The sequence below is a fragment of the Lynx rufus genome, unplaced genomic scaffold (assembly GCF_022079265.1).
Source record: "Lynx rufus isolate CCGP_SWC_20201006 ecotype Redwood Valley unplaced genomic scaffold, mLynRuf1.p SCAF_5, whole genome shotgun sequence".
In the NCBI taxonomy this organism is placed as follows: domain Eukaryota; kingdom Metazoa; phylum Chordata; class Mammalia; order Carnivora; family Felidae; genus Lynx; species Lynx rufus.
In genome coordinates, this window is record NW_025814867.1 from 91441315 (window position 1) to 91458588 (window position 17274).

At 34.5% G+C, this 17274-nt stretch overlaps 1 protein-coding gene across 1 annotated transcript in view; it reads left to right on the forward strand.

Annotated features, from left to right (window-relative positions):
* Positions 1-17274, forward strand: part of IQCB1 (IQ motif containing B1) — a 63593-nt gene that overhangs the window by 33407 nt on the left and 12912 nt on the right. Inside the window, exons 11-12 of the mRNA XM_047099910.1 lie at positions 10927-11069; positions 12576-12724. Coding sequence (XP_046955866.1) covers positions 10927-11069; positions 12576-12724 — 292 coding nt within the window. The remainder of the gene's footprint in view (positions 1-10926; positions 11070-12575; positions 12725-17274) is intronic.

A 17274-nucleotide genomic window follows, 5' to 3' on the forward strand; every position in this document is an offset into this window, starting at 1 on the left:
TTTCTGAGGAGACAGATCCAAAAAAAAAATTGCCAACACTGATGTCCAAGAGTTTATTGCCAGTGTTTTGTTTTAGGAGTTTTATGGTTTCATGTCTTACATTTAGGTCTTTAATACATTTAGAGTATTTTTATATAAGAAAGTGGTTTAGTTTCATTCATTTGCATGTAGTTGTCCAATTTTCCCAGCCACCATTTGTTGAAGAGACTATCATTGTATATTCTTGCCTCCTTTGTCACAGATAATTGACCATAGGAGTTTGGGTTTATTTCTGAACTCTCTATTCTTTTTCACTGGTCTACATGTTTTTGTGCCAGCACCATACTGTTTTAAATACTAGGGCTTTGTACTATAATTTGAAATCTGGGAACGTGATACCTCCAGCTTTGTTGTTCTTTTTCAAGATTACTTTGGCTATCCAGGGTCTTTTGTTGTTCCATACAACTTTTAGGATTCATTTGTACGAGTTCTGTGAAAAATGCCAATGTAGATAGAGACTGCATTGAATCTGTAGATTACTTTGAGTAGTATGGACATTTTAATATGAATTCTTCTAATCCATGAGCACAGTATATCTTTCCACTTGTGCCATCATCAGTTTCTTTCATCAGTGTCTTATAGTTTTCAGAATACACGTCTTTCACCTCCTTGGTTAAATTTATTACTAGATATTTTATTATTTTGATAGAATTGTAAATGGGATTGTTTTCTTAATTTCTCTTTCTGCTACTTCATTATTAGCATATGGAAATATAACAGATGTCTGTCAATTAATTTTTTAACCTACAAATGTAATGAATTAATTTGTTCTAATAGTTTTTTGGTGGAATCATTAGGATTTTCTATATATAGTATTACATCATTTGGAAACAGTGATGGTTTTCTGCTTACTTCCCAGTTTGGATGCCTTGTATCTCTTTTTCTTGTCTGATTGCTATGACTAGGACTTCCAGAACTATGATCAATAAAAGTGGCAAGGGTGGAATCCATGTCTTGTTCCTGATCTTAGAGGAGAAGCTCTGTTTTTCACCATTGAATATGATGTTAGCTATGGGTTTGTCATATATGTCCTGTATTATTTTGAGGTATCTTCCCTCTAAACATACTTCATTGGGAGTTTTTACCATAAATGGCTTATTGGATTTGTCAGATGCTTTATCTACATCTGTTGAGATTATCATATGATTTTTTTCCTTTGTTAATATGGTATATCATATGGATTGATTTGTGGATATTGAACCATCCTTGCATCCCTGGAATAAATCCCACTTGATCATGATGTATGATCCTTTTAATGCATCATTGAATGCCATTTGCTAATATTTTATTGAGGAATTTTGCATCTATCTATGTTTATCAGGGTTATTGGCCTATAATTTTCTTTTTTTCCTTTTCTTTTTAGTGTCTTTGTCTAGTTTTGGTATCAAGGTAATGCTGGCCTTGTAGAATGAATTTTGAAGTGTTCCTTTCTCTTAAATTTTTTGGCGTAGTTTGAGAAGAGTAGATACTAACTCTAAATGTTTGGTAGAATTCACCTGGGAAGCCACTGATCCTGGACTTGTGTTTGTTGGAAGCTTTGTTGATAATTGATTTGATATCATTACTAGTAATTGGTCTGTTAAGATTTTGCTTCTTCCTGATTCACTCTTGTAAGATTGTATATTTCATTTTTTGTGGGTTCTATGTTGCCTAATTTGTTGGCATGTAATTTTCCAAGTACTTCTATGGTGTTAGTTGTAACCTCTCTTTCATCTGATTTTATTTATTTGGGCCCTCTCTTTTTTTCTTGATGAATTTGGCTAAAGGTTTATTTTGCTTATATTTTTGAAGAATCAGTTCTTAGTTTCATTGATCTTTTTTTTAAATTTAATTTATTTCTGCTCTGGTCTTCATTATTTTTTTCTTCTATTAGCTGTGGGCTTTTTCTTTTTCTAGTTGTTTTAGGTTTAAGATTAGGTTTTAGATTTTTTTTTTTTTTTTTTTTTTTTTTAGGTAGGCCTGTATTGCTATAAACTTTCCTCTTGGAACTACTTTTGCTGAATCCTATAGATTTTGGAATGTTGTGTTTCCATTTTTATTTGTCTCAATGTAATGTTTTATTTCCTCTTTTATTTCTTTGTTGACCCATTGTTTATTTAATAGCATGTTGTTTAGCCTCCACGTGTTTGTGTTTGTTCCAGTTTTTTTTTCTTGTAATTGATTTCTAGTTTTATACCATTGTGGTTGGAAGAGATACTTAATATGATTTCAGTCTTAAATTTGTTGAGACTTGTTTTGTTGTTTAACCTGTGATTTATCCTCAAGAATGTTCCATGTGCACTTAAAAAGAATGTGTAGTTTGCTGGTTTTGGATGGAATGTTCTGTGTATATAAATCCATCTGGTCTAAAGTGTCATTTAAGACCACTTTTTCCTTATTGATTTTCTGTCTCGATGATCTATTCAGTGACATAAATGGGTTATTAAAGTCCCTGCTATTATGTATTACTGTCAGTTTCTCCTTTTACATTTGTTAATAATTTGCTTTAAATATTTAGGTGTGTCTATATTAGGTGCATATATTTATATATGTAATATATTAGGTGAAAAAATATATACGTTTACAACTGTTAAATCCTCCTGTATTGATTTCTTCATCATTATGTAATGCCCTTATTTGTCTCATGGTCTTTGTTATAAAGTCTATTTTGTCTGATATATGTATTGCTACTTCAGCTTTCTTTTCACTTCATTTGCATGAAATATCTTCTTTCCATCCCTTTATTTTCAGCCTGTATGTGTTTTTAGGTCTGAAATGAGTCTCGTAGGCAGCATGTAGATGGGTCTTCTTTTTTATCCATTTAATCATGCTGTGTCTTTTGATTGGACATTAGTCCATTTACATTTAAAGTAATTATAACAGGTGTGTACTTACTGCCATTTTGTTCATTGCTTTTGTGGTTGTTTTTTTCTTCTCTTGTTTTCTTTTCTGTGATTTGATGACTTTTAGTGGTATGCTTGGCTGTCTTTTTATTTTTTGTGTAGCTGTTACAGATTTTGGGTTTGTGGTTACCATGAGGTTCATATATAATGCTCAATTATGGCAGTCTATATTAAGTTAATGATCACTTAAGTTTGAACACATTCTAAAACACTCTCCCACCACCATGTTTTTGACATCATATTTTACTCTTTATTTTAGTGTCTCTTAACTAATTATTGTAGATACACTTGACTATTACTTTTGTCTTTTAGCTTTCATACTAGCTTTATAAGTGGTTCATATACTGTCTTTACTATATGTTTGCTTTTACTAGTGAGATTTTTTTCTATTCATAAATTTTTTTCTAGTTATGGCCTTTAACTGCTTAAAGAAGTCCCTTTTAATATTTCTCTTAAGGCTGGTTTTTGTGGTGATGAGCTCCTTTAACTTGTGTTTGTCTGGGGAACTCTATATCTCCTTCTATTTTGAATGATAATATTGCTGGGTACTCTTGGTTGTAGGTTTTTCCTTTCAGAACTTTGAATATATCATTCAACTCCCCTCTGGCCTGCAAAGTTGCTGCTAAATATCAGCCTTGTGGACATTCCCTTATTACATAACTAGTTTCTTATCTCTTGATGATTTTAAGATTCTCTCCTAAATTTTTGACATGTTAATTATTGTGTTTCTTGGTATTAACTTTTTTGGGTTAATCTTGTTGGGAGTTTCTGTGCTTCTTGAACATGGATGTATGTTTCCTTCCCCAGGTTAGGGAGTTTTCAGCTACTATTTCTTCAAATAAGGTTTGTACCCCTTTCTCTTACTCTTCTTCCAAGACCCCTAATATGCAAAGGTTAGTACATTTGATGTTGTCCCAGAAGTCTTTTAAACTATTCTAATTTTTTCAAGTTCTTCAGTCTTTTTGCTGGTTTCTACTACATGGTCTTCCAGATTGCTCTTTGGTTTTTCTGCATTATCTAATCTGCTGTTGATTTCCTTCTAACTTATTTTTCGTTTCATTTATTTCATTCTTTAGCTCTGATTGGTTCTTTTTTATATTTTCTGTCTCTTTGTTGAAATTCTCACTGTGTTCATCCATTCTTCTCCCAAGTTTGATGAGCATCTTTATGATAATTACTTTGAACTCTTTATATGGTAGATCACACTTTTTGTGTAGTTCTTCTTCTGAAGTTTTGTCTTGTTTTTTCATTTGTACCATATTCCTCTGTCTCCTCATTTTGCCTGACTTTCTGTGTTTGTTTCTATGTATTAGGTAGATCAATTGTTGGTCTTCAAAGAGTAGCCTTATGTAGAAGGTGTCCTGGAGGGGCCAGAAGCACAGTCCTCTCCAGGTCACCAAAACTAAGTGCAACAGGGGTGTCCCCTGTGTTGACTTCATGCACTTTCCTTTTGATTGGGCTGCAACTGTTGTGGGCACACTGGTGGGTCGGGCTGTCTACAGCTCCCCCTACCAGCCAGCTTGGGTGGGCTCCAGTCCAGGCCATTGCTTTCCACTGGATACAGTGAGGCAGAACATGCTTTTATGAGGTGCTAGTCGCAGCCAATGCCACCTGCCAGTTGGTGTGGTGAGTCCACAGGGCAACGCTGGGGAGTGGTATGTGATGCTAACAGAGTAGATGGGAGAGTATCAGAAATGGAACCCACCAGTACTTCCATTCCCAGAGAAAGTTCTTACAGATCCCTGGTCCTCCAGCACATACCCTAAAATCAGTCGGGAAATCACTCAGCTTTCCTTTACATATAGCTGAGGCACTTTTCAAACTGCTGCCTCTGTGCTGGGTCTCAGAGAAGTAAGTTTGTGCATGAGACCTTTAAGAATACAGTCTTTGTTTCCTATAGCCTCTCTGCTGTCCCAGAATTATGCTCCACTGATTTTCAAAGCCAGAAATTTATGGGCACTTCTCTGGATGAACATCTCCAGGGCAAGATAGCCTGATGTCGGGTTTGAAACCCTTGCTGCATAGGGAAGACCTCTATACCTGTGGCATCTCTCCCCCTGTGGGTCACTGCACCAGATCTCATCTCTGTCTCTCCTACTTTTCTCCATGTGCTTTGTCTTTATATCTTTAGCTGTGGAATAGCTAATCTTTAGGTTGTTCTCAGAGAGAGTTGCTCTGTATTTAGTTGTAGCCTTATTTTCTGGGGAAGGAGATGATCTCAGGGTACTCCTGCTCCACCAACTTGCTCCTCCAGCTGTTTCTTTTACTATTGCTTTCATTCTTGTTCTGAAAACACATTTCTGAGTACCAGCACTCCAGTAACTAGATGTACTTTCAAAGCAAAGGACATAATGAAAGACAAAAATCTGATGGACTAAATATATAGTCTTACTCACTTGATAAGACATTTTTTGTGGGCCAAGCCTACAGAGAGAGGCAGTGATAGTCAATTATTTTATTTAACCCTTGAAGTAAAAAGTGCCTTAATTGTTCATATGTAATTATGGTAAAAACATGTATGAGTTCATAATGGTTTTAGTATGTTCACTTGAGTTTTATCAGTAAATATGGCACAGATAGGTATTGTCATTTAGATATGACACAGTTTGTCATTCATCCTTGTTTCAAGTGGACCAAAAGTGAAAATACTGACAGCATATTATTTATGACTGACCCATCCAGATTCTTAGAGCCAATGGAAAGAATAACACACACACACACACACACACACACACACACACACACACGTGAATGACTTAGCTCCTAGTCATTTGTGATGAAATAGAGCTATCTCAAAGGTGATTTTCATGTAGCCTTAGACTTAAAGCTAAATTTTCATTTACTAAAGTGAAACTTGCATATTCCAGAAGTCAGTTTTTTAAGAGAACTAAAACTAGTCTTTTAATAACTACAGCTGCATTTCTCAGTTACAAATTTTTTTTTAAATAGTGAGCTAAAATTTAGATTTAAATCATTGATGAAAATTTCCTTTAGAGAAGAGTTAAAGATAGATTATTAATATTGGGCATGAGTTTTTTTTTAACATGAATTTTTTAAACATGTTTCAATTGCCTAATATATGCCAGAGGCCATGCTAGGTATTGGAAGAGTTAAACAGACTTGATTTTGTATTCCACCTCAGCAATTTATGGGCTAAAAGACCCTGGACAAGTTGCCCAACCTCTTTCATCCTCAAATTCTCCATCTATATAATGGCGATAATTGTGTACCTCCCAAGATTAAAATAATATAAAGGGTGTTTGGTTTTTTTTAGCATATTACCTGGAACTTAAAAAAATGATAGCGGGGAACTACATATGGCACATTTTTTGCCATTGAAGATTTACAAATCTAGTTAGACAAACAGATATATTAAATGAATAGTACTTGTGAGAGGCAATTATAATCCATTCCAGCATTGCTCATGGTTTACTATGTATCCTACAATGAATTTCTTTAAAAACATTTTTAAAAATATTTCTTTGGTCAAATAAATATGGGTAATGATGAATATTTTGAGAGTCACAGTGTATATTATTCTCTTCAAGAATCTGAGATGTTCTTGGCATAGCCTTGCCTTCTGTGGTGAACTCAGAGTATTTATTACTTATGAATTCTACTTGCTATCATTCTCAGCTCTCTGCCCTCTTACATTTAAAGGTACCCCCATAACATGGATTCAGACCTTTAATGTTTAGTCTCACAATAGTTGTCAAATTTGCCCATCTACTTTTTCTTGTAATATAAAAATCTATATTTAAAAGTACCCCAGGATTGCCGATTCTGTTCACTTAAAAGTATAGTTATAGATTCTTTTTTTTTTTTTAATGTTTATTTACTCTTGAGAGAGAGAGAGAGAGCAACAGAGCATGAGGAGGGGAGGGGCAGAGAGAGGGAGAGACACAGAATCTGAAGCAGGTTCCAGGCTCTGAGCTGTCAGCACAGAGCCGGATGCAGGGCTAGAACCCACGAACTGCAAGATCATGACCTGAGCTGAAGCTGGACGCTTTACCAACTGAGCCACCCAGGCACCCCTGGATTCTAATTAATGTTACACTATTTTAAAATAGAAACTGCATTGCTTTATATAACAAAACCAGTCCAGTTATAACTATTTCCGTTAAAAGAAATTAGCTGTGAAGCCAAAATTATTTAAATCTCATGTTATAAACAGTTTGTTTTTTTCCAGTATTTTGAGTTTGAAGTCTTAGAACAGATTGAAGTATAGTTTTAACCTTTGGGTTTTATTTAATTTTTAAATTTCAAGTTTGTTCAGGCTTTAGTACTTTTCCTCTTTTACTAGTTGAAATAATTTATGCAAATTTTTCTTGCTTCCTTTATGACTGAGCTTTCTGCAAAGGTTATTTCTGTCTCTTTGTGGTCAGGTCATTATCTCAGGGTAATTTTTGCCTCCCATGTTTTTTTGGGGAGGAAGGAACTGCCCACCACTCATAATTATGGACCCAGATTCATCAGAGCTTTTTAAATTCCAGCAAGAGGCACTCTTGTGTAGTCATACCCTTATTGATGTGCCTTCTTAGGGGTTTCTTTTCTTTTTTTCTTTTTTATGTTGTGTTAGATGCCTTTTGAACTGTCTTTTTTTTTTTTTTAAACTGAAGTGTGATTATTAGTTTCAGGTATACAGTGTAGTGATAAAATCACTCTATACTTAGGCTGTGCTCACCACAAGTGTAGCTACCATCTGTTACCACACAGGCTATTACAATACCATTAACTGTATTCCCTATGCTGTCTGTACCTTTCATCCCTCTTAGTTACTTATTCCATAACTAGAAGCCTGTACTTCCCACTCCCCTTTACCCATTTTGCCCATCCTCTCACCACTTGGGGGTTTCTTTTTTACTGAATCATTTTTTATGGTCAGAAACTTTATTTAATGTTAAGTGCTCTTTTCCTCAGCAAGGTTTTCTGAAGCAGCTAATAGCTGCACCAGTTATCTTTGGGAAACCACACAACCTACCTACCTTTATCATAGTGCTGACATTTTGGTGTCTTTGTTTTTTTTTTTTTAATTTTTTTTTAACATTTATTCATTTTTGAGAGTGAGAGAGACAGAGTGTGAGCGGGGGAAGGGCAGAGAGAGAGGGAGACACAGAATCTGAAGCAGGCTCCATGCTCTGAGCTGTCAGAACAGAGCCTGACGCGGGGCTCGAACTCACGGACAGGGAGATCATGACGTGAGCTGAAGTTGGACGCTTAACCAGCTGAGCCACCCAGGCCCCAATATTTTGGTGTCTTAATTATACTTGTTTCACTTTGTAGGGGAAGAAAAAAATGTTTCCTCTACCTATCTTAGGTTCATTCCCTGGGGCTCTGAAAATTAGACTGACAAAAAAGGAAAACAAAACAGATTAACAAGAGAAAAACAGTTTATTAATGTGTGCAGTACACATCCTGCAGAAGAAACCTCACATAATGAGTAACTCCAATGAGTGGTTTGGGCTTGGGTAGCATCTTAACAAAGAATGATAAATTCATAGAGAGGTGACAGGTAAAAACAAAAGGGGTTTTAGGCTTCCAACATCAGGAAATTATGGGAAGGTAAATATATTTGGAAAACTAATATCATATGTGGGTTATTTGTCTAGATCCATCTTGGCACCAACTTTCCATCTTCTTCATGGCCATAAAACTTCTTTGGGAGGGGGGATTTATAGCAGTCTTCATTTCTGAGAGGCTTCTGCTTTTAGTTTGATAAAGTATGCTCTGGGAAGACTCTTTCTGCACTGGCAGATTCTCATTTGCCTCTCTCTCATTTGCCTGCTCACAATTAATCTTTATGCCAAAGTAGCATATTCTGCTACCTTTCAACTTCTTGAAATTGAGCTTCTGAAGGGCAGAAATATTATCTATTCTCTGTTCGCCTGAGTTGCAGTATCAAGCAGACAGCAATCACTCTTTATAAATATTTGTTGAGTTAATGAACAGAGCCCATCAACTATTTTGGCCATGAACTCATATGGTGTTCCCCTAGTTCATACTTACTATTCTGCAAAAGAGGAATTCCTAGAGAATTCCTGATATTTTGGCAGTAGATCGTTTGGTCACTCTTTGATGGTAAAGATTCATGTTGATTAAATGTAGATCATGGAATGTACTTATATAAATTATCTTGCAAATATATCTGATCAGTCATTTCATTTATAGAAGTGCAGTACAGTTGCCAGATGGCCAAATGCCTATTCTTTCTTACAAAGAAACCAGTTAAATGAGTACTCAAATTTTTTAGTGATTAAAGGAACTCCTAACTAGAACTACAGAGTAAGTAGCTACTAGTAACTAACTAGAATGTTCCTAAGTGGGAGGAAAACATTCAAATTCAAAATCACATTAATTCCTAATAAATGTTTTTGAACATGAATAAAGCATGTGAATCCAGAAACACATATTTATCATTTGTCATTTCAATCACTGAACCTCACTTTTCTACTATATTTCTGTGTTTTACTTCTACTGCACACACCATAATCTTTTCATTTTTCCCATATTTTATAGCCTGTATGCTTAAGCTTTTACCCAGACACAGTTTTCTGACAGATTAAATGTCCTAGCAATTCAGTTTTAATGATTACTAGGTTTCTCATACTAATAGTAAATTTAAAATAATGATAATGCAATGTTAAACATGATAATCTATAAACAATTAGTTTAAAAGGAGATTTTGTTTAGGGACAGTTGTTCTCTTTTATCCTCCATAAGTAGGTAAAGGGCAAAATGTCCTTACTTATATGCTGTATACAACGCACAATTTTGCAGGGAGAGTTCTATAGGAGAGGCAAGTTTACATCAGCATTGTTTGAGAACGTAAAGACCCCTTACTTCATTTCCAAATTTTGGAAAGAGGAAAAGACACTTAGAAACTATTTAGCTAACCCTGCATCCTCTCTAGAACCCCTTCTCCTTTTGGCACACATGAACTTGAGGTCTTCTCTACCTTTCTTAATAGGGTAATAAGAAAGACATTTTGAAACAGACCTTTGACTCTTGACAAAGTGTACAACTAGAAAAAACCCTTAAGTTGTAATTGGTAGCAGTTAGGGAATACAAAGAAAATAAGCAAAAATCACACACAAAAAATTTTATCAGAATAATTTTGTGAGTTTTCCTCTTCTGTTTTAAGAGATTTTTAAATTGCTTTATGCTTGTTTTTCCTTTTCCAAAAGCAACTGAATTAAAAACCATTATAACTCTCAATAACTATACCATTTTGAAGTCTGCCTGTCTACAAAGCTATAGCCAAGGTACCTCATTTCTGGAAAAAGAATCTAAGAACAAATGCTTTTGAGTGAGGCACAAGCAAATTAAGTCTATAGAAGTAAAATAAATAATGTATTCTTCTCTTCTTAATCCTTTTTAGATTTCTCTTTCTGTGGGTATCTGGAAGCATTTTGAGTATATTTATTATAGATTAATACTTGTGATCTCCTTGCATAGTGATATAGGAAGCAAACTGGACAGAAATGGCTAAGGACAAATTTTGGTGAATAAAAGCAGATAATATACAAATACTAATTAAGTATTTGTGGCCACATGAAAATTTCATAATTGGTTCTAATAATAAATGTTATTAGTCAATAATTGAGAAATAGGTAAACATGAAGAAAATAAAAATCATTCATAATCATTTCATGCAGTTAAAATTGCTATTGAAATTTTTTTTAATATATGTAATATGTATTTTTAACACAATTTGGAATGTTTTCTATATCCTGATTTTATTTTTACTTGACATTAGATTTGGGTCTTTTCCCAAGTTGCTGAATTTGGAAAATTTTGAATTTTTTATGTTTTTATTCATAGAATCCTGTTCAGTGAATGAGCCAGTAATTTATCCAGTTCCCTATTGTTTTCAACTTGTTACAGTTGTAACAAGGCTGCATATATATAATTACTAGTGAGGTTAAACATTTTTTCATATACTTCTTAAATGGGTGCATCATTTATGAAAAAATTACGTATAAGGTACTTACTGTTTCTGTCACAGATCTAAACGAAGCAAGATCTTACTAAAGCTAAAAAGGCAGAAGGAAGAAGAGGATCGCAGATTACAGTTGCACATTCAAAGACAGAGAGCCATGAGACTGTCCCGAGAATTACGGCTGAGTATGCTTGAAATAGTTCATCCAGGTGCGTGGCAATGTCAATTTTCTAAGTGTAAAATATTTAAAGCATCTTTTAATGAGCCAGATTTCTCGCTACCTGATTTTTTTTTTTTTCTTTTAATTTGGACTGTTTCCCTGTTTCTCCCTTTTCCAGGTAAACCTTGTTAAATCTCGAGTCAAAAAAAAAAGTTACTATTTTTTCTGATTAAGGCCTATTATTGATGATGAGCAGTCTCTCAACTAGTTTTCGTATCTTTTGGATAAATTAGTGAAACATAAAAATATGTGATAGCTTTAAAGATAGCTTTCAGAGACATAGAGAAAGAATCCCCTTGACCCTAAGTAAGGAGTTTGAATATTGCTACATTCTGGCATCTGAACTTTACTCATACACCAGTATAAACCTTGTGACATCTTACCACCTTTGATACACTAAACTGAGATTAATATTACAGTCTGGGAATTGGAATGGTTTTAAGATTGTTTTTGTTCTTCCCCTTCCCCTCCTACCACTCACTCCCAGTGTTCTCCACTACCCTCTTATCTCATTTTTTCCCGTAAATATAAATGTTTCATAGTGTTCCATCTTTACTCCTCACTCTCATGTTGCTCTTTCTGCCGTATCTTATCCGTAACTATAGCTTCAACTACCAACTGAATGAACATTCAAATCTTGTTTGCATCTTCACCCTCCCAAGCTCTAAACCAGCACTTCCTAATAAACCTTTTTACAAAATGAAATGTTCTTTATTTGCACTGTTTAATATGGTTCCCACTGGTTAGACATGACCATTGAGTACTTGAAATATGGTTAGTGCATGCAAGCACATGAATCTTTAATTTCACTTTATTTAAAGTAGCTATTTGTGGTTAGTGTCAACTATATTGGACTGCACAGCTCTGTAGCCAGTTCTCTATTGGATAGCTTTACTTAGATATCCACAGGCATCCTAAAACTAGTCATTATCTGCCCACTTCCCCCACCAATTTCCTCTCCCTGTATTCCCCTTCTCAGATAATGGCACCAACAATCCACTCAATTTCCCATCTGTGAGACGCCCTAGAGTTCTTTCTCTTTCTCACGTACAACGAGTCTGAGAAAGAAAAAAAAAAGTCATCTGTAGATAAGAGAAATTTAGAAGTACACAGAGTAGTTAATACATACACACATTTTGCCTTTTCCCTCTCATGGTATGGATTGAATTCCTACTATGTACTTGGGATTCTTTTTTCTAAATATTCTTACTATTGGATTATTAATATTAACCCTTTTCTCATTACTTTGCCACAAAAAAAATTATATGAATCTTTTCTCTAAAAGAAGCGACATAATCTGATAAAGCTTTTGGAGATTTTTTTCCTACTATGTTAGAACTACTGTAAAATAATAAAATTGGGGAAATTAATGAACAATATTTAAAGAAACAAATAAAAAGACCATAAGATTGTTGTTACTATCATTGTCCTGATTCCAGAACTTGAGAAAGCATAGTAGTTGAGTATGTTGTAATAGTGTGTGTCATCTTTCTAGGTCAGGTGGAAAAACATAATCGGGAAATAGAAGAGAAATCAGCATTGATTATCCAGAAACACTGGAGAGGGTACAGGGAAAGGAAAATTTTTCGCCAACAGAGGCCATCTCTCACGGAGTATAAAGCAGCTGTCACACTTCAGAGAGCAGTGAGTCTAATGTAGTAAAAAGATTACTGGATTAGGAGGCAAAAACATGGATTCAAACCTGACCTTGGATATACCTGCTGTAAAGTCTAGTCACGGAGCTTTTCTGAGTCTTAGTTTCTTCCTCTGTAAAATAAGAACCTCTTTACCACTGGACAAACTGATTTAGACACCCAGTCCTTAGTACTTCCATTGAACCTTGAACATCATTTATCATACTGCAGTGTTATTTGCTCGTTTTTTTTTTCTTTCTTGGCCTGTGACTTCCTGAAGGGTAAGGAACTCTTATTTATTGTTGTCAGCCTTCAGCATATGCTTGGTATATGAATGGATGTTTACCGTACCTTTTTCACTTAATTGTTATGTGAGTCAGATGACCTGATTTTTGGGAAAGTATTTTGTAAAGTGCAAAGCCTATACCAGTTCAGCACATCATATTTTATTTTTTTTAATGTACAGATAATATATTAGATATAATTGGATCACTGTAATTCTTGAATTATAGAATGGTGTTCTTAAATGATAATTTTCCTGAGATTTATCTGGAGCATAGTAATATTTTATTGCCTTGGAAAAGTATAGCAAACAGGCTATTTATTTCATTCAGTGACCAATTTTCCTAACATCTGTTATTTGCTTATACCTGTTAACTTTCAGGTCTATAGAATTTCGTGTCTATAGCAGTTATCTTTATGATACTTTATTGTTGAATTTTAGGTTAATTTCAGTTTTTTACAGTGATAAATTTTGAATAGTCTCTTTGTTAATTCTCCATGATTAACTTCTTACAAAGATAATTAAAAACCACTCTTTTAAAAAATAGGAAAGAGTAAGTACTAAAAAAATAGGAAAAAGTAAGTAAGTAAGTAAGGAAAGAGAAGTAGGTAGATTTCTGTTGCCCCCTTCTTCCTCAGACTTTTTGGGTGATGTCAGGCTCTGTCTGCAACAAACAATCCTGTACCATCACCAAACAACACTCACACCTGCTTTTTACCCTCTGCTACATAAGGCCATCTAAGAACCTATGGATATCCATGTTGGAGATACTTCTTTTAGGGGAGGAACCCTTGGGTGCTTTCTAGTACTTTTTATCTCATGGCTTCCTCCTTTTTAAATTCTTTTCTGTCAGAGAATCAACTAGACCTTATGAAATTGAATTACTACTTTGACAATTTAGATAAGCCCAATATTTTATAAAAGGATCCTGTACTCTAAAATGAGATACCCCAGTTTGTCCACCATTCCTTAAAGAAAGAAGCACAGAGGTCATTATAGAGGAGGATATCTGACAGCTATGAAGGCAAAGTCATTTTGGCTTTCACAATTTTTTTTTGGCATAAAAGGAAAAAGATTAGTCATATCTGCCTCATGTCTCCCCCACCCAAAAGAAGGAATACAGGTCTCCATTGTAAGACAAAAAGGGATTGGTCAAGGTCATGTTTTATTCTTTGCAGCTCACTACTAGAAATAATGGTGAAGTCAAAGCAAAGCTAGCCAAAAATAGAAAAGGTAGGAAGAGAATTCCTTTCAAAGAGGGAAAAGAGAAACAAATTATGAAGTACAGAGAGGGAAATGAAAGTAATAGAGAAAATTAGGATAAGGCAATCAGTGGTCAGTAAACAACACATTTTACTACATTTCAAAGCATCCTTTTTTAAGACATACTAAAGACCTGTGTATAGACTATGTCCAATACAGTACCCACTAACTACATGTGACTACTGAGTACTTGACATGCAGCTAGTCAAAATTGGAATGTGCTGTAAGTGTAAAATACCACATTTTGAAGACTTAGTATGAGAGTGTAAAATACTTCATTAATAATTTTTATATTGAATACATGTTGAAGTGCCAATATCTTTTACATATATTGAGTTATATATAATACATTTATATAGCTCAGTATTTGCAAAATATTAATTTTGACTGTTTCTTTTTACTTTTTTATATGGCTACTAGAAAATTTAAAATTACATATGTGACTTCCATTATATTTTTATTAGCACTACTATTGATCTTAGTAAGAAAAAAAGGGAATAATTAATTAGTTTCACTGAAAGTAGTAGGAATATCATTTCCTTGAACTTGTCCTTTGGGAGGAACTGCTTTTTAGTGTTTTTGGCAGGAAAAGGCCAGAACTATGTTTTGCCTTTCTCCCTTCCTTATTTTTTGCAAAAGGAGAGGCATTGTTTCTCATGTAATTAGAAATTAAAAAAAACCCTATGTAAACTTGCTAATTTCAAATTACACATTTTTAACCCAGATAATAAGTGGAAGTTCTTTGTAGTGGTATAGTGTTGAAATAAAGTTTGAAGAGTTAGCTGCATTTTCCCTTTTAACAGCTCCCTGATTTTCTTCTCTTGCTTTCTCATCTCTTAAGAAACTTAGAAGGAAGGTGATGGTTGATGGTGTCTGGTCTCTAGAGCCAGAATGATAGCAGTGCTTGCTACTTAATTATAGCAGAAAAGTACTTTGCACTATTATACAAATCCATCACAGACTGACCACAAAAACACTTAGAGAAACCCTTAGCAGTTGAGAAAATAAATAAAAACTGGAAGATAAATAACAATTTCAGAGAGTCCTCAAGTGGCAAAGAATGAAGGAAAAAAAGGTTAAGGCAGGCTTTTTTGATCTAGGGACAGAAATTCCTCTGTTCTGGTACCTTTACTCTGATGTTCCCAGCTAATAGCAGGAGGTAGAAGAGAGAGAGAAGGAGAAGCAAGGAAGAAGAATCAAGTAAAGGGAACAATATAAGGGAGAGGGTCTCTTAACAGGAGGATGCAAGCACAGTTGAAGGCTCCAGTAACATACTAAAAACAGGGATATTAGGGAAATTTTATATAGTGAGTGAGAATACTTTCAGCTCTGTTCACCACGCCCTCAGGACCCTGTGTGCCATCAGCCAGGCTTATCTCTTGCAAATAGTAGATTGAGAATATTTTCTTTGGGAAATCTGAGAAGAGTTACAAGTATGCTCACGATGGGGTACTCCACAAACAAACAGCCCAGTTCAGTAGTTTTATATTAAAATACACAGTAGATAAGGCCTACCCACCAGCCCAGAATTTCTAACAACTTCTTAGTTTTCACTCTTAAATATCAGCTCAAAGTGTCACTGAATGTCTGAGGAAAGCTGAAGCCAAAACAAACAATAAAACTACTTGGTGGAAATAGAGACATTGCAGGGATAAGAAGACTTTTTAAAAATCTGGTAATTCCTCAGAGCTAAGAGAAGATAATGCATGAAACAAAACCAGGATGCTATATAAAGGGGAACAAATAGGAGAAAAATTGGCAGAAGAAAAAATGAAAGACATAATAAAAGGACTAGAGGGAAAAAATTAGGAAATCCAGAGAGCAGGGCAAAAAGAAAAGAAAACCAGTCCAGAAAGTCAAATATTCAAACATTTGAAACAAAGAACAGAAAAAAACCTGAAGAGAGGAAATCAAATAATTCAATATTTCCCAGAACTCAGTGTCATTAGTTTTAGATTAAAAGGGCTAACTAAATGTCTAAAACAAGGACAGAAATACACCCACATTTATTTTACATTACTGTGAACTACACTGGGGACACACATACTTCTCAGTAGCAACATTGGAAGCTAAAATATATTGGAGTAAGGCTGTTACATTTTGGAGGGAAAAGGATTTCCTACTAGAATTCTATATCATCTGCACCATCAGTTAAAGATAAGGGTAAACTAAAGAATTTTCACGTATCACAAAGTTTCTAAAACAAGAAAAAAGACAATGTGGAATATAGTAACGTGCAAAGGAAAGATGAAAAGGAGTTGCTAAGATGATGGTGAATGGAGATCTTAGGATGACATGCATCAGGCATAGAGAACAGTCAGTCCAGTTTTGAGCAGGTCAGAAAGCTCCAGAAAATGTATATCCCAGAAAACAAATTTGATAGAATGCCTGATGTGTTTTAATGTATTAAGTAAGCATTAGGACAGAGTTTAGATGCATGATCAGGGATAAGTACATAGAAAAGTAGTCATTGGAAAACAACACACTTATTTATTCTACAGAAAATAAAAAATGTGCAAGAAAGGAAAAGTAATCATATACTATATGGTTCAAAATTGAATGACCTTTTTGTAGTTATAATTATGTAAGCACTGCACATTGATTTAACTAAATTTACAATAATATTGGATGTTTGGGGATGTGGAAAATATGTGGGAGGGCAAGCAATGAAAGAGAGCTAAGCTAAATCCTTATCTGCTATAGAAGAAGGCCGATAGATAATACCCATACTTGAAAAATTGCAGAAAAGTAGATGAAGATAAACATCAAAAGAAGAAGCTGGAAGAGTTAAAGTTGTCTTGAGGGCGGGGGCAGAGAGCTGTAGTTGTTTTTTTTTATAGTAATTCTTATAAAACTGCCACATTAAACAGAATTATATCAATGATTTTTTTTTCTGGAAAGCACTGAATAGTAAAATATTTTATACTTTGTGAGCCATGTAGTCTTGCAACTGTTCAGCTCTATAGTTATAGTACAGAGGAAGCTAAAAACAATACATAAGCAAGCATGAAACA